We start from the raw sequence: 18,278 nt of genomic DNA on the forward strand, positions 1-18,278 counted from the left end.
TCTATCCATAAAAAACTTGGGTGAAATTATCTCATGAAGTATAATGTTCACATCGCACCACTTATTTATTATCAATTATCATACGTGTTTGTTTAAATTACCCGTGCATATTCACCTGTCAAAAAGCAATAGTAACGGAGAGTTAACTGCGCTTAAAAGGTTAAAATATTTTTCTAATATTAAAATTGATAAAGATAATCCTGAAGATGTCACATTATGACGCCGGTCGTGTACTTAAGTTAAATTCTATGTGAAAAATTATTGCGTCATTGTTATCTTTTATGATAAAATTGCAAAGCTTTTATTTTAATCTATCATAAAGCATTATTACAAAGTCACCCCAAAAACCATTCGTTTCTTGTCAATTCCATTAATAGATGATAAAAGCGTTATAAAATGCTCGGCGTCATTGTAGTGCAAGGAAATTTTCAATTAAAAAGTAACAGTATACTTCTTTTATATTATACAATATCAACAGGTTTTACAATTTATTTTCATTGGCTATTGCTTGCATTTGTACAAATAACCTTAATACAATCAACGTAAAAACAATTTCGGCTAGGTACTCTGGTATTAATCTGACAGTAAATCGCAAACAAACATTACAATTGCGACACATTTTGAAAAATGCAACATATACATTTAACTAAACTTATACACCTCTGTTAAAATTTTCTTCCTTTAATGATAAATTCAAATAGGTTTCTGCGTGAGGTATTCTCTGGGAAATGAAGTCTTTATCGATTGATTTTCATTCCTTTTTTGGTGCTATAGTCGCTATCATTTTTCGCTCCACTATCGTCGGAGTCATTGTGAATCTTGGTGGACCCGTACTTACGGGCAACCACGGCCGTTTGCGGAACGAGAGACGGCTGAAATTTACTCGGCCTGGTGGAACCGGTTGATGCAACCATGGGTACCCTTCTTTGCCCAGTGGTATTTCCCTTGCACCTTGCAACCCATGCTTCAGTTGGATTCATGACCGTCGAACTGTTCGAAGAAAGGCGCTGATTACCCCGTGGAATATTATGGTTTCCCGATTCTGTGCCCGGGACTTTCTTGTCTCTCTTCTGCTGACTCAAGCCCGGGCTCATCTTCTCCTTCAGAGCGCTGGCGAAAGATCCCACGACCATGTCGAGCTGAGATTTGCTACCGCAAGGGGGAAGCATTGATGCAAGGGCGGTGACGAGCGTGTCAATCTTTTTGTTCGTTTCCAAGGAGATCGTTCTGATTCCAGAATAATCTCCCATGTGCTTTCTTTGAAGCATATCCTCCTTTTCGAGGCTTGCCCTGTTGATATCCTGTGGTACCCTTCTGGATGCAGTGATTCCAAAATTTTTTCTTGGGAAAGTAGTTGCATGACCCATTCCTGGGTCTACATTAGGTCGAGGATTTGCAAATTTCATCGGAGGATTTATAAATGCGGGTTGTTTGCTTATCGCTTTGATGTGTTCCTGCAATAATTTTCAAGCGAGATAAATAAACAACTAACGTCATGAAAGATATCAATGCATATAATATTTCGGAATTCAATATGATTTTCCTTAATTTTTTTCTAGATTAAAATTGATCACGCGAGAACGAGGTTAAAAAGTCTCTGAGAAGAGTATTTGACACCTTGTGGTATTCGATCATTTTGTCTTATTAGGAAATCGGCCTATTTATGCATAAATTATTGTTTAAACGTCAATGTTGGCTATTCATATCATTGTATGGTGTTATTGTTTCCCAGCTTTTATTAACAGATTTTTTATTACCTTCTAAACCTTTTTCTTATCGCTAGTATTAGTACTTAATCTTTTGAGTGCCTACCGATTTTCTAGGTACAATGCTAAAAGTGCCGAGGCATTTTTGATGATTTTCCAGTAGCTTAGGAAAAAATTATGCGTCAAAGACAACTACAAATATATATTCTATAACTTTTGGAAATATTATTGGATGTGGTTTCATATTTTAATGTATTATTTGACGAATTTTTGGTAATATGAGCTTATTTTTATAATTGAACGAGAATAGTTAATATTAAAATAATATGAATATTAACTACTGATTGATTAGTGAACTATCAGCATCTAAGAGTGAAATTGCAGGAGGAGTGCTATCGCGTTCCTGGCACTTTTCACTTTCGCGATAGCGCTCCCCGATACTCTAAGGGTTAAGTATGGAGTTAGCTTTCAATTCATATAAGAATTCAATCCGTAATTGGCAATAAAGTGGTCATAAGTGACTTGGAGAACGCTAGCGGCACACAGTAGAAGTCATTTTACATCAGAGCCTTCATGGAACGTAGCATTTTGAAAAATGTGAACTTCAGCATTGCGTGTAATAAGAGCTACTTCAGAGATCCAAAATTTTTAAGCATCTCAAAAATCTATCTGTTACTCATGCTGTTTTTCCTTCAATATTAAAAAGTGGCTGAGGTAAATTTTCCCACCTTCGCATAGGTTCATTATCCACGAAACTTAATAAGCCTTTACTTAAGAAGGTTAAGTAAACTTCTGTGGAACATACAATGGTGTATCCTTTACTATGTTTCCTGTCACCAAGTATCGTCATCCAGCCTCAAGTTGTTCATTATCCACGCTCCTCCCGCTATTCTGTCCTCAATTTTCAACAGAAAGGTTAGGTAAAGGTGGATGATTAATCTATGCAAAGATGTGCACAATAATCTTGTGCGGTAGAGGTAAACGCTGCCAGAAGAATTGTGAAGAACCATTTCAAAATACGGAGTGTAAGATGTAATACCTTAGCAACTGTAATACCATACTGTTGGGACGAAGATGGAAATATTCTGACTGAAAACGAAGACAAAGTGAAGAGATGAAAAGAATAATTGGAAAAGCTGTTGTTTAGATGTAAAGATAGCACAAAAATTTTCGAAGATGAAAGTGAGGTTGAAAAGAATTACATGGGGACATCTTAGGATCGAAATTTGACGCAAAAATAAGACAGCTACGAAGGAATAAGGCTCAAGGAATAGATGATAATCCAGCAGAGTTAATTAAAATTGAAGGAGAGAAAACTTGTATTCAAATTTAAAAACTATAGGCGAATTTACTCAAGAGGTATCACGCAACTCCAAGAAGAACATATACAAGCATATTTCCAAAAATGAGAGGGCAGAGAATTATTTAGCCCGACGACATGTGTGCCAAAGATTCTGACAAGATTCATTTATAGCAGAATAGAAAAACTGGCAAAATAATTCCTAGATGAGTGCCAATTCCCATTCATGAAAAGCAATGGCAGAACAGAAGCAATTCTGGTTCTTGGATTACTCATGGAGAAGAAGATTGGATTAACTGCCTTAACTTGTTTGTTTTCCTTTGGTGTATCGACCATCCACTCTCTCGCTTTTATCTTTCTCAACCCACCATATTACTCTCTACGTTTCTTACCCATGCTTTTTCACCCTAGGGAAATATCCCTAGGCAAAGGTAATATCAATGAAATAATATGAATACCTTGTGAAATCGGAACTTAGTGTGCTATGTTTCTACCAAGGAAAAAAGTATGGATTGAAATTGGAACATAAATATGCTTTGAAATTCGTGCGTAGGTTTCCGCGGCGTTGTTCACGATGACTGCTAATTTTCGGGTTCTCCAGCCGCGTCTAACGTTTATGGTTGACAACAGTTTCGAAAGCCATCCAACAGTTTCGAAGCAATTGAAATTCACAAAACACAAACTATTTACAGGGACAACGGCTACCCAATCAGCAACGTGTGGAAGAGAGTTCGGACCAATCAGCGCACAGGGGGAGATCGGCCAGTGCTATATAAGACGGCAAAAAATGAAAACTTCTCACCTTCGACCTGAAGAAGAAAGCAGGATGGCTTTCGAAACTGTTGTCAACCATAAACGACAAACGCGGCTGGAGAACCCGAAAATTAGCAGTCATCGTAAATATGCTCTGAATCAAAGCGATAAAAAGGGGCTCGGTTTATTGATTAAAAATGGTACCGGGAAGAATTAGAGTTTAATGAAAACTTACAACAAGTATTAAAGCAGTCTCTCCAGTCCCATTTATCTCCCCGATACTTACAATGTTTTTTCCCGTTATCACAGTGTGAACAGTCCTATTACGCCAGGGCATAGGAGGTGACTTCCTCCCCATACTTGACACAGCGGACGAGGACTCAACATTCTCCGAGGCAGAGGGATTCGACGAACCCTTAGCCCTCTCCGAGATTTTCTTCCTCCTCGATCCCAGTGACTTCTTCCTCGTCTGCGGCCGCACGTTGTGAGCAGCCCTGTCCGCTGAGGGGCGGGAGAATGATGTCAATTTCGCGCCCTCATCCCTCTTTTTCTCATCTCCTGACGATGAGTTCCTCTTCACTTTACGGAACGCTTTTATCCTCGGTCTTCGCTGCATCTTTTCTCCTGTAAAAAGATGAAAGAGTGAGGACAATGGGTGTGGCGAGATATTATATCTAAAGGGATGGAAAAACGTCGCTCGAAATCGATTATAAATCCAAATGCAAGCTTCTACTTTTCATTAAAAATCGAAAATTGAACCAAAAGATCGATAAATTAGACAGTCATAAAAAAATACTGTTTGTACAAAGACAGTTTTCTTATTTATTTGAAAAACATTCATAATACACATTTGAGTAGTAGGAAAAAATCCCAAAAATATGCTAAAAAATGGTGTATGTAAGTACTTGAAAAATCAACAGGGAATCAGTCGCCTTGACCGAGATTGAACCCGGATCCTCCGATTTCCAGTCAAGTGCTTTAGGCTGCAAGGCTACCGAGGCGTCATTTCTTCCTGTAGATATTTTGTGAATCTGGGGGTGTTTTGGATTTTGTGAATGTGGATTTGCGGGTCACTTCCGTAAAGTTATCACCGTGGCTAGTCCCGGTATACCTAAAAACTATTGAAATATTAGTAGTAAAACTTAAAAAATGCACCCACATTTAAGTTTTGGGATCACCGCTTGGAGACACTCTGCTCCACTAACTGTTTTAAGAAAGATCAACTGGTCGAGATGCTTTCTTGATGACCGAGGGCCTGCCTTTCCAATTTTCCGGCCAAAGTCTGTCACTCGGGATAGAAGACGTAGGCAGGGATGTCAAGGGACAGAAAACGAAAATGTTTGGTTTCGACCCTAAGCGAAACGAAAATACAAGGCCTAGGTTTAGTTTCCATCCCGCACGAAATTAAATTCACCAAAGAGTTTAATTTCGACCTGGGACGAAACTTTACTCCGGGAACGAAGCTAAATTAATCGAAACGCCGCTGCTCATAGTTATCTTTCGATCCTAGAAGTTAAGTGGAGGGGTATAAGATGGAATAGTTTCGACCCATTACGTTTGACATATTACTACGTGTAGAGAGGTTGAAAAATCGAGCTTAAAAATCGAATGGCCAGTTTGCGTTCACTGTTCCCCTGTTAGTGGTAAAAATATGGGTGCCCCATGCATCCAATGACGGTAGACCGAACCTCTACTTCATTCAACCGTACTTCGTACTCGGTATGTGGGTGAAAACTAAACGGTTTGAAGGTGAAGAACGTGGTTCTTTCGGTACGAAATATTATCTGCGTTTCGTTTCGTCCCAGAGTTTTATTTTAGTTTCGATCCGAAGTAGTTTTGACTCCGACTTCGTTTCGACCATGAGTTTAGTTCCCAGGGTTCAAAACCATTTCGTTTTGTTTCTATATTTCGCTCCTGGGAACGAATCTATTGAAATTTTTTACTGCTGCTGACTTTCGTTTAGTTTCTATCGCCATCCGTGGTTGTAGGTCGGCAGTGACGCTCTTCGAACGAAATGATCAAGATCGATGTTGGAAAATCGTGTCCGAATCGAAACTTTAAGGACGTGGCTCGATATCAATATTCTCGATCTTTGACGATTAAAAATCGATAATCGATTTTAATCGAAATCGAAGTCCCAACACTATCTCGCGAAGGGGATAACTAGACTGCAGTGTAACGTAAGATGAGTCATTGATTCTCATCTTACCCTAGGTAAAATGGTTTCTGGAAGTTTAGAATTTTTGAAGGATTCATGATTTTGGTTACATCTACATACATCTACATAATACCCTGCGAGCCACCTCTAGGGTATTTGGCAGGGGGTGATCAATCACCAGCATGCAGTATGCATTTGGACTCCCACATGCACACCACACCGTCCAAAAAACGTCCCGTATACTAACAAACTATACTACTATATGCTGTTAGAAACAATAATTGAATTTATAGACATGCATTAATTATTACATAGGTTAGTAGGCTACACTACAAGTCATGCAATCTATTTACGGGTTCTATTGCTGCCGTTATAATCTCTTATTGATCGTGGAAAAAATGAAATTCCGAATCTGTTCTACAATCTATCTCTCTTATTTTATTTATATGATCTGATCTTCCGTAGTATGTTGGCGTCCGTAAGATATGGTTTACTTCTATAGAAAAGACACTGCTCTTGAATTTATCTAAAAGGTTTAGTCTATTTTTCAATCTACGGTCCGACAGAGATTCCCATCCGAGTTTATCTAAGACGTCAGTTACACTAACAAGACTATCGTAACGACCTTTCACATACCTGGCAGCTCTTCTTTGCACGCGTTCTAACTCTTTTATTAAGCCTTTTTCATGAGGGTCCCCAACACTGGCAGCGTATTCCAAATGTGGTCTAACGAGGGATAAGTAGCTAATTTCTCTCACTTTGTCGTCGCACTTTCCTAATGTTCTTTTAACAAAACCCGTTTTACGATTAGCTTGATCGGTTATTTCTCGAATATGTTTATTAAAATGTTAAACCATTGGTTAATGTAGCGTTATGATAATAAAATGACGAACAAAAGTTGCTCATTGATTATCGATTCTTGGTTTAACTAGCAAAGTCCACCGGATGAGGCATACTGTGTCCCGAGGACTTTCGTTTAACCTAAATGAGGTACCTATGTACACGAAAGTATGCTAAAGTAATTTCATGAAATTGATAAAATTGTAATTTGTCGGTAATTGTTTATCTTTTTTCTCACTTTAAACGGACGTACTTTTAAATGGTCGTTACTAATGCATCATCAGCCTAAAAAGAGTATGCAGCAAAATATAATCTGCGCCCTTTCAGCTCCCTATAGTATGAGCTATGCGAAAAGGGAATCATGTGTCAGTCTTGTCCACCCTTTTGCCTCCCTAACGCCTTCTCCTTTAACATAGTTTGCATTTTCGGACAAGCAACCAGTAGAATGGGAAAATTAAGGGGAAATAGTTTCGCAAGATCGCAGTGGAGATAGCGTGAGGGTGGCATGGTGGTATTCAGAAGCGTGGAAAGGTGGCAGGAGGAAGGAAATGAAGAGGGTCGCCCCAAGCTTGACCACTGTCTTGGAATGTTTGATAACAAGTTGCCCCTGGGCTCCTGGTATGACACGTCGCAGTGGAATTTCTGGGCAGGTGGTATTGAAATGTTTGCCGGGGGCTCATCTCACTCCTTGGTTACTTGGGGCGGGGTCCTGAGTTTCTTGGACGAAGGGGAATTGGTGCTGGTGTTGGGGTCTGTCCATGACGAGGGACCCTTCTTGCGGTGGAATTATGGGGCCTTCTGAAGGGAACTTGCATTCATGGCACTTTTTGCCTGAAATGATGGTAGAGGGTGTTGAGAGACAAACAGTGCTCTCCCCGCTTGGGAACTGGGATACACCCCATCACACTTGGATGAAATAATTTTCATTAAAGTTTGTTTTTCACAACTAACACTGTGGTTTAATTGCTTTAAGAAGTAAAAATTAGTTCGTCAATTCTTAACTACTAGATTTGCTTTGGAGACCTTGGCAATTCGAATTGTTATGGATATTGAGGGACATGACATTTCGTTGATCTCAACTTTGCAATGTAAAAATCACAGATCGAGTAAAAAGCCTTAAGGCTTTTATTGATGTGAAATACTTTGGGATTTTCATTCATCGTATTTAGGTTTTGTTTTTCAAACATTTTCAAGTTGTGTGTTCTTCTTGAAGTGGGAAATTATAGGAGTATTGAAAAAAACCGGGGTGAGATTCATAGTTGAAATCCGAGCTTGATTGATGTCATATTTGAAGTGAATACGACCTTCTACTCCTAATCTTAATGCAACTTAATCTATAAGATTGATTTATCTGTCAAAAACATTATTACAAAAAAATCATTTCTTCACTTTGCTGGTCTCTGGTGATAAAGCAATGACTATTATCCATTATAAGTGTCGCTCATTGAAAAACCTCGAAACGTTATCTAGTTGAATTCCTAGATATGTTCACTAGAGATAAAGACAAAGTGTCAATGATGTATTGTCATGTAGAGTAAAACAAATTCTGTTCTATAGTAAATGCATCAAAAGGTAAAGAGCTTCAAACCTTGGAGGCTAAAAATATTGGATAATTGCTGACAATTTTAATTATGAAAATATAAAGGTGTAAAAACTTTGTAAACTAGTCCATTTTGTGTTAACCTCCAACTCGGGGGACTAATTTAACACTCTGATATGCGTACTCCAGTTCTAAGTTTCCTTATGGCCTATGGAATTAATCTTCGTGATTACGTATGAATGCCCGTGATCTTTATAACTTTATTGTGTGCGTGTCACCGTGAATCCTTTATTTGCATTGCGATTTTATGACTCCACCGTACGTCACGCTTGATATTTAAGTATGAGAGCATTTCCCCATCACCCCCTCCCTAATATTTTGGCCACTCACACACGAATACCTATTCATAACTCTCCTGCAGGGCCGACACCCCAACCCAGCAAAGCTCAACTCATCTCCTCAAACCAGTGCCCTCCACTCCGTGGCCTCCTCCCCACCCATCATTGTCCAGCGGTCAGTTTCTACAGGCAAATATTTGTTACCGGAGATGGATGCGCGTCGGATGGCTCTTCGCCACCACCTACGACCAAACCCCCAAACCCCGCAAACTACCCCTTATCCTCCGGTACCCCACCCACCACCCGGACCAAAAACAACTGAGCCTCACCCCACGATCCCCATCCCCCGGGCAAACCCAAATCTCCCCCTTCGCTGTATCTCCACCATATCCATCCGTTAGTAAGGAGAGCGTGCTGCAATTTCGTCGGGCAAATATTGACTCATGCACCCCCTCGGCCCAACTTCATCCCCGTGTGTTGGCGTGCTGGGTGGCTGGGATGAGCGCTAGGTGAGTGGAGCTGACGGAGTTTTCTGGGGCTTTGGGGAAGGATGGGCCGGGAGTCGCCCTGAGACGCTGACGGGGTGGAGACTGTAGTTTTGTCCGCTTGCCTTTTCCTCGCTCCGCGCCCCCAGGGTGTGATGGGAAGTTGGGCCACGCGCGCTCTCGCCTCCTTCACTTTCATCCGAGTCTCACGAATGACTGCCCCGAGTTATTTGGATAAGGCGTGGGTGCTTTCCAATTTCTTCCCCGAGTTTTCTTTCATGTCAGCGTGCTCAGCGGTTTTTGCAGCTGGCTTTGGGTGGGGGTGTGCATGTTTCGCTACTGGTGATGAACTTACACCATGAGGGTAAATTACGGCAGTTTAAATTGGATACGGTTTAAGGATGGTGCGGGAAATTACAGTATTTCAGGCATATATGAGGGCCCTTGATACCAAGGGGCACAACAGTACCTAATTTTGGGGATAAGTGGTGGAGTACGCAATATTGCTGTGGTAAAGGAATACAAGTGAATCACTGAATCTGTGTATCTATACTCATTATTGGTTCACTTATATCCTTTTGCCACAGCAATATTGTGTACCCCACCAACCAGTCTCTTGTACTCATTATCCGAAATTATAAAAGCTGCACTCATATCCCTTGGTTTCTACGGTCCTCATGTGCACGTTAAGATTGGCCCTATTGAGGGTGCAAGCCGTAGGGAAGTTACCTACAAAAAAACTTTATGTTGATAAATTGAGGAATTCAATTCAGTCTAGCTCAGCTTTACTTCGTTTTGATTGCCACCATGCAAGGTCCCTGATTAAGTATGACGTAATCAGATGCTATAGAATCATGCACAGAAACTGTTCATCGTGAAAAGAGGAGATAATAGTTTTAAATAAAGCTCGAATTAAATGTGACGTTACCATCCTGCCATTATGTTACCGTTCCTTTATTATGGTAATTCTCGTATCACTGATTCTGCATGGACAATCCTTAACTATAATTATGTTCACATCGTTTTGTTTAATTTAAATTAACTTTAGTTATGAAATCCTTCAAGTCTCCCGTAATTTAAGTCATTGTATAAAGTTACATGCAAGGTAGGGTAGGTTATTTGTAAAGGAGACGGAGAATCTCTCATATAAACTAAATACGTTTCTTACTAATGAAAATTCCAGATTATCATGATATTGAATGTATTCACCGGCAAATATTTTTGAGTCTTCGAGGGGAAATTGCCTGCGGGATATTCGTTTCCGCGCTGCTTACACTATTGGGGGAGTGAGTGAGGCCGACGGAATTCTCAAGTTGGAGGGAGCGCTTGTAGCTTGAATTAAACCTCAGCTTTAGGACTTGGAAGTTATTTGGGTTCGCTGGTTTGTGATGATTTGTGGATGATGTGGCGGGAAGTAGAGGGAAGCTGAGGACGTGCGATGGAAGAGAGTAAGTTTTGGGGGGAGCGGGGTGGGGAAGTTTGCGAAGGAGGAGGGGGAAGGGGAGGGGGAGGTTGGATGACGCGCATTGGAATGGGCTGTATTGGCGATGACGTTTTCGAGTTTGTGTGGTTGTGCTCTCGAGTACGCGTGGATACAATCCTGGGTGTAGAGAGTTATCACACAACTGGCGTCAGCATTGGTGAAAGTGCTCTCCGTCTTAATCCGTTTGATACCTATTATTTTATTAGCACGTGTAATGAAAGGGCGACCAAAAACTGTGGCTGTGGGGATAATGCATTTTAGGTACCTATCATGTTTAGTATATGAGGAACATATAATTTACGAGGGAACGAGATAATAATGGGATATTATTTAGTGGTGCCTAATTTTATTTTTAAATAATTTTTGGCTGATAAAACAAAATTTGCGATAATTAGAAAGGTGTTATAAATCCGTTTGGAAACGTTAATTTATCATAGTAAAACGTGAATAATAATTTGAGCACAAAATAAATCACGCTTAGAATTCAAATATTTACAGGTTCAGTAAGTGTCTCGCGTTTACAAATACATATTCATACTAACAGTGCCTATTAGAGAATTATAATTGAACCACCCTGACGAAAATTTGATCATTTAAAAGTGAATAATGTAATTTGAATATTTTGTCTTGTTTATATTAACATTTTAAATACCAATGATGCAAAATTTTTGTAATGTTTTTGTGTGAAAATTTTGTGGTACATGCATGACATAGGCACAGTTTAAGCTCACAGTTTCAATACGAATGGAATAACGTAGACTTAAAAACTGCGAGAATTGTGCTCGATAAGTTAAAAAAAAATCTTGAGCCACTTGAATCCATCAAGTATTTGCACAAAGGAAGGTGCGAATTGATACAAGTGTTCTAAAATTCACTCGCTTTGTTCCCCACAATTTCCTCGAGCTTTGTTCGCGGAAGCCTCGGACGGTAGTTTACGGATGTGCATGAATTACGCTCTCCAGCTTCAAAACTACCAGCGAGACTCGACGGGAGGGCATTACGGGGAGGAAATTCAGGATTCTTTGCGCCTCGAAGGGCGGGAGGGCGACCTGGGAAGGGAGGAGTGAGATGGAATAAGACTTCAAAGCTTTTTTGTGCTTCGCCGCGTCATTTCCTGCTTCCCTTCCCATTCTCAAGTCCCAGCTCACTCTTTCCTTCCCCCCCCAAAAAAAAGGATGAAAAAAACATACAGTTCCCTTTCCCTTTCAGCAGCTCGCAAACCCTGTGAATCCTTCCCCTATCTCTTCCTCTCGTATCCTACTCACCCACCGTGGATGCCTCCTCCTTCTAGCCACGCCCTATCTCCTTTTCTTTGGAGGAATCCGTCTTTTCCTCTCTTCCCGAGAAAAGCTTCACTTTGCGCAACTTGGCGTAATGTTACTCGTATCATTGAGTGAAAATATCCCACAGCTCAAACCGTTCATTAGTGTTTAATTCCATTCAGTTGTATTTAGGCGGCTTTGTTGCAAAATAAAAGGCATTTGCACATATCCAAAATTATTTAATGTGTACGATACGCGATTCGACGTACACAGCCATCAATTGGTGCAAGACCAGATAATGTCTCGTACCAGATGATGTCTCTCCGTGGCGAAACGCGTGGTACGAATTAAATAATTAGGGATATATGCAATTTTTTGCATATATCCCTAAATATTTAATTCGTACCACGCGTACATTTTATTTCAACATGTTGAACCTCCACTATATCACGCCTGAGTCGGTCAAACTTGCATCTGATACGTACTTCTAAAACCTTAGCTGGTTTTATAGTGTGGTGTTGCGGTTTTACTGCTTTTTTTTTGCAAGTTCACTTCTGCAAACATTTGTAGGCGTCTTGTCGGCATTTTGTAAGTTTAAAATTTAAATAATTTCTGTAAGGAATGTGAAAAATCCTAAGGCTACTGGTAAACTTGTAATAACCAACTAGTTTTAGTTTTTCAAGAAACGCTTTTAATTTGCAATACTTTAATAATGCGTTGCGGAAGTAACTTGTGTGAAAACATTGCCCCTGTTTTCGCACAAGTTACCTACTTCGGCACAGTACTGCTTTCGCGTGACAAAGACTCTCTTGATAAATCAGCTTTTTTATTTTATGTTTTTGAACTGAGGATGTCTCCGGTAGTTTCATGATTTACTTATTTCAGCAATGTAAGGGCGCATTCTAGGATATTTCACGCGAAAGTTTACCAAGAAGTCACTACACCGTGGGTGCCAATGAAATTAGAAATGACAAAACCTAGCAAGGCGGCATTACTTTGATTTAGACGTGAAATACTCCATTCACAGTTAATCCTCTCATAAATATTAAAATAATTTTAAAGGATATTGAACAGGTTTTACGACTCGAGACACACATTAATAACTCCTTGCCATAATTAGGTAAAAGAAATTTTTGTGCATTTCTCTAATACAGGTCACAATTTAGTTTCTAGAACATGCTCAGGCATTGGTATTTAATAAAGAAAATTCTTATAACATTTTAATGTTTTTTTTATGTATACCTTTTGCATTGTATCGCAGAAATCATAATCGTATATTCTATTTCTATAATTTATTTTAGACGCAATTTTGTCAAAGGAATCGGTGTTTGATCTGAACTTATATTGATGATTGTAAATAAAACTTGAAGCTCTATTCTAATCTCTTTAAATCAAGAGGACTACCTCAAAATAGGTTTTTCCTTTGGCAAATCAGCTTCATTTGACTCTGTTTTTTTATAAATTTATGCTCTATTTATTTAAGGCGTCAACTAATACTCGGCTCCAATGCCTCCCTAATTGAAACGATTAAAATTATCTGTGTTGCTCTTTACCAATAGTTCATTATTAACCCCTTTTTGACGCATACGTCATTATCAAGGTTTGGTGACCTTAATTACGATGTTAGTAGAATTACTATGGTGAGTAAAAATTTTCAGTGCGAGACGTACGACATTAATGATGTATTAGCCTATATCTGGGTAATGAAAAGATGATTAAAAACGTTAAACATTGCGTCCATTTAAGTTTCTGCGATACTATGCTAAAGATCTTGACCCAGTGTCCCTCCCCCTTGCCTACCTCCCCTCACGTCATCTTCCACTTCCACGTTCCCTCAAGGAATCCTCCACTCAAGCTTCCTCACTCTCTCTCCCTTCGCTATCCTCTCCACCTCTCTCCAGCTCTTCCTCACTTTATCATCCCTGTCCATTTTTTTCCGTCCGCTCAGTTTTTTACAACTTAACACTCGCAGCACCCACCCGACCCGGTCTTACTCTACTTTTCCCTCCACTTTCCATTCTTGCTTCCTCCCCCTTTTTTTTCGGCATCGCTTCCGCCTCCGCGTCCATTCCGTGTCGTTGCTTAGGGAGTGTCATATCCTCTCCCGACTCTTCCATCCGTCCGCCTCTTCGGCTGCTTCCGTCTCGCCTTCTCCCAAGACGCGCACGCCCTTATGATCATTCAATGGAAATTCCTGAGAGACTGCCTCCTCCTCTATGGCGTCGACGTGGTTTTGCTCTAAGTACTGTGGCTACGAGGGTTGCCCAGAAAGTAATACACCATATTTTTTTCTTCAACATTTATTAATCGCACATGATGGGAATAACACATTAATGAAAGAATGATATTTCAGCTATAGAACCTATTTTTCCAAGTGATCTCCGTCCATTTCTATGGCCGTCATCCAGCGTGAAGCAAGGGCATGTATACCCTGTTTTCGGTGCTAATCCTTGTTCTGACAACAGAGTCATTTCTTCACTGAGTGAATCACCTCCTCGTTGTCCGCAATGTCTACCACGAATGGCGTTCTTTAATGGGCCAAACAAGTGGAAGTCCGAGGGAGCCAGGTCAGGGCTGTAGAGTGAATGGGAAACATTGTCCAACCCTGTTTTGCCATGCGTTCAGTAGTCCTCAAACTTGTATAGGGCCGAGCATTATCTTGTCGAATCATAATACCTTCAGGAGTTGTGTGGCGCTGAGGTCGCTGGAAGGTTCAATTCTCCTGATTAACTGATTTAGAACCAGCTGCCAAGTCGTAATGCACCTTTATTTGTAAATGGCATCATCAGCTTGCTGCAACATTTCAGCTGTGACAGCCGTGGTTAGTCTCCCTGACCACTGCAAATCTTGGAGCACAGCTAAGCCTCCTTCTGATGTACTTGTTCTCTGAGCCCAGTGTCTAATTGTACTCCTGTTGACCACAGGTGCTTCATAGACTTAGCTCAAAAGTTCGTGAATATTTCCCTCAGTTTCTTTCTGTGCAGTGGGAAATTCAATGATGGCACGCTGCTTGCTACGTGCCTTACTTACAGATACCATTTTGAAATGGTCGTTAAGCTACTCTATCTGTCGGAAAATTTGCATGCGAATATTTGCATAGAGAAAGAAATTTTGCATGCGAATTCACGAACCTTCAAATTATGCATAAGTACGTAATGTTTCGAGTCCACACTATAGTTGTCGACTAAGAAAAAAGTTTTGGTGCATTACTTCCTGGGCAACCATCGTACTTTGACGCATCAAACGCTCCTAGCCGTGAAGTAGTATCTCAATAAATCATTTCATACAGGTGTAATTGGAATTCCTCAGTTCAGAAAGTCGTAATTGTACCATTTAAGCCATAAAATCGTATTTGAAATTTCATCTATTGTTGACAAGTATTCTGACATAATATTTTGTGGACGGAATTTCAAGTACGTTTATGTGGCTCAAATGTTACCGATACAATTTTCTAGACTGGAATTCTAGATGCGCCTGTACAGAATGATATTTTAAGATGCTACATTAGGGCTAGTTGCAGTCGACACCTGGAACTAGTTTCCCTACATAGATCGACTCTAGGATTCGCAGTTTAGAGCATTTGGTGCTTCCTTCTTTACAGAATACCCGACTATTTACGGACCTGATCCGGCATAAATTGAACGTGGATCATAATTTCTTACGCTGTTTACGTGGCAGATACGATATAAAAATTGCCTCTTTTTTTAGCGCGATTGACTTCTGATCGAGGAGTCTAGGTTCAAACCCTAGGTGAAGCCTTACGATACCATAAAACGAAGTTCTTGAAGTGCGAGGTGACCCAGGTGAACTTGCCCTTTACCTTAAATGTATGAATTTCACACGTATGTGGATTAGTCCTCCATTATCCAAGCCATATGGTAAAATTACTTAGTGAAAAAGTTTAGAACCATTTTAACGGTTCTTAGACTTTCGCGTATGTAAGTTCTCGCGGTATCATTGCTGTTTTCAATTTTCTACATTAGGTAGTAAGTTCTGCATGCCTTTGAAAATTGAGGAAAATATACTGAATAGCGTGTTCAACGTTCAAATATTTTAAAAACAGCAAAAATTCACGTTAGTGGTGACCAGATAACCCCTGGCACACAATTGCGTTTAAGTTAATTTCTATAATGGCCGGCCTCGGTGGCGGCGGGGTAAAGTCCTCGCCTGCCAATCCGAAGGTCGCGGGTTCGAGTCCCGCCTGGGTAAGTTACCCTTATCCAGGGCATGGATGTTTGTGATTGTTAAAATGTTATCAACCCCGATGTAAAGGCCGAGCAGTGCTGTTTTCGGTGGTGTGTGAAATAAATAAATAAATAATTACTAACGATTTTTTTATCCTTAGCAATTTTTTTGCATAAAAATCAGCTTAATATGCTTGAATGAATAGGTAGGCAGTAGTATTACCAAAAGATAAACAACAAAAGTTAATATTTAAAACACTTTTCATGCTGTCCAATAATTTGTTGTATTTACATCTCTTGAGCATTTGTTTATTTATGTTTTCATGTAGCCTGGGAAATTGTAAGCCTGGGAAATTGTAAACCTGGTAATAGTTAGAAAGCAGCGCGCAGAATTAATCGTTTGTAACCGCTAAAAAGCATTAATCGTTTCCATAGCATGTAATCACTCTATTTCAATCTTACTTTCGTATGAGACATAAGAATTATGATTTTCTATCTCCACTAACGTAATAAAACCTCGCTGAAATATTGTAGCACTTAAAATCAGTAGGGTGTGGAATTTTAATTATTGCTGTGATGGCGAATGGGTGGGATATCATATAAATGTTATATTCGGTTACAAATACTCTATGAAACAATATCGCAAAAACGTGTATTCTTCTTGTAGTTTGGCCTTTCAAAAGTCTATTCCTGTATTGCTAATGCGCTAAGAAAAGTCTTTTCTCGTCATTTCTTGATATATCATTCCTTTCACTGCGGTATACATAATTGAGAGTAAACAGCCTTATCCCACTTTCTAAACTGTTCGGTAAAATAAGAAATAAATTTGATCCGTGCCTCTGTAGCTCCTCTCTTGGGTGGGCTTTATTTAAGATAAATAATGGGCAAGGTTATGGACCCTCTAACTTGCCGCTCGCCTCGTTATCAAGTAGAGTTTAAACGCGCCGTTAATTAGATAGACTCCATTCGCGAAAGATATTCCCTCTCTTTTTCCCTGGGAATTCTTGTCCCTGCTACAATCACCCTCTGACTGTGCCTCTATTCCCCAGCGCCCGTGCTCATCAGCTCAAACTACGGTCACCTCCCTCTTTCCATTGCCATTTTCCTCATTCCCCATACTCCCGCATCTCTTTCCTCCTATCTCGGCGCCTTAATATATATATTTTTTCTTTTTTCATTCATCTCCCACGCCCCTTTTCCACTTTCTTAACGGATCTTTGCCCTGGAGCGATCTTTTTAGTTTCTTTTCCCCCGCTTCCACACCCTTGGCGCTGCCTTTCTTCTCTGCTCCCCATCCCGTCCTAATTACGACTCTCGTTTTAATTTTTTCCCCTCTTCCCATCCGACCTCTCACTCCCTTAAAATCTCCTTCTCAGGATACCCGACCACTTCCCTTTCCTATCTTGCCCTTTCATTTCGTTCCCTGTCTTGTTTCCTGCTGTTTTTCCCATTTCTTTGAGTACGCGCGGAGTTTCTTGCCAAACTCTCGCCAACTTCTTCGTACTCCTCATTTTTTCGTCTCGAGTCGATTGTTTTTTTTTTCTTCTAAAAATCAGCGAATGCTTTCTCTTTTTCCAATGTTTGTCTTCGTCTTTACGGGAAGAAAGTTTGCACTTTCATCACCCAATCACCTTCTGATATCTTCTTGTAGCATCCGCAATTTTTTGACATTTGCGCCGAGTACATTAGTACGTTAAATTAACTTGAACGGAATTGGGTGTCCTGCAGAAAGAACCTATATTTTTGACTCTGTCGACGGTGTAATAAATGCCTTAAAACTCATCAATCGAGAATGCATTCATGAAAACCTTAAATCACCCTTGGGGATTTGTTTTAATGCGCAATGAGAGCTGAAGGAGACGGAATTCGAAAAGGTTGGCTTTCGGAGTTGCTCGAGTTCCTCAAGACGTTTAATTATGTCACTTTAGAAATAATAAATGGAGGCTTATCTTAGTACATATCGTGTTACAGGTTTGTATTTGTTTTAATTGGCATACTTGGTACCTGTTTTTTTCACGTTACTATTTCTTGGTCATCTAGGTACCCATCCGTAATTTACAGTTCATTTTTAATTTAATTACACCTACGTTACAAACACACTTGTATTTCGGCGTAAAGAGAACCTTGAAAAAGAAGAAAATAAACGCATGTCTTCCGGTACAATCTTGAGATATCGGCTACTAGTCATTTCCGGAATACGACATTAGAAAGTTTCATCCTATCGCAAAT

General features: G+C 40.0%; 1 protein-coding gene across 1 annotated transcript in view; it reads right to left on the reverse strand.

Moving 5' to 3' along the window:
• Window positions 1-272: 272 nt before the first annotated feature.
• Window positions 273-18,278, reverse strand: part of LOC124157748 — a 56,091-nt gene continuing 38,085 nt past the window's right edge. Inside the window, exons 2-3 of the mRNA XM_046532746.1 lie at window positions 4,046-4,383; window positions 273-1,454 (exon numbers count right to left, since the gene is read on the reverse strand). Of these exons, the coding sequence (XP_046388702.1) occupies window positions 738-1,454; window positions 4,046-4,375 (1,047 nt within the window). The 5' untranslated portion in view covers window positions 4,376-4,383 and the 3' untranslated portion in view covers window positions 273-737. The remainder of the gene's footprint in view (window positions 1,455-4,045; window positions 4,384-18,278) is intronic.

This window comes from Ischnura elegans, chromosome 4, assembly GCF_921293095.1.
Source record: "Ischnura elegans chromosome 4, ioIscEleg1.1, whole genome shotgun sequence".
In the NCBI taxonomy this organism is placed as follows: domain Eukaryota; kingdom Metazoa; phylum Arthropoda; class Insecta; order Odonata; family Coenagrionidae; genus Ischnura; species Ischnura elegans.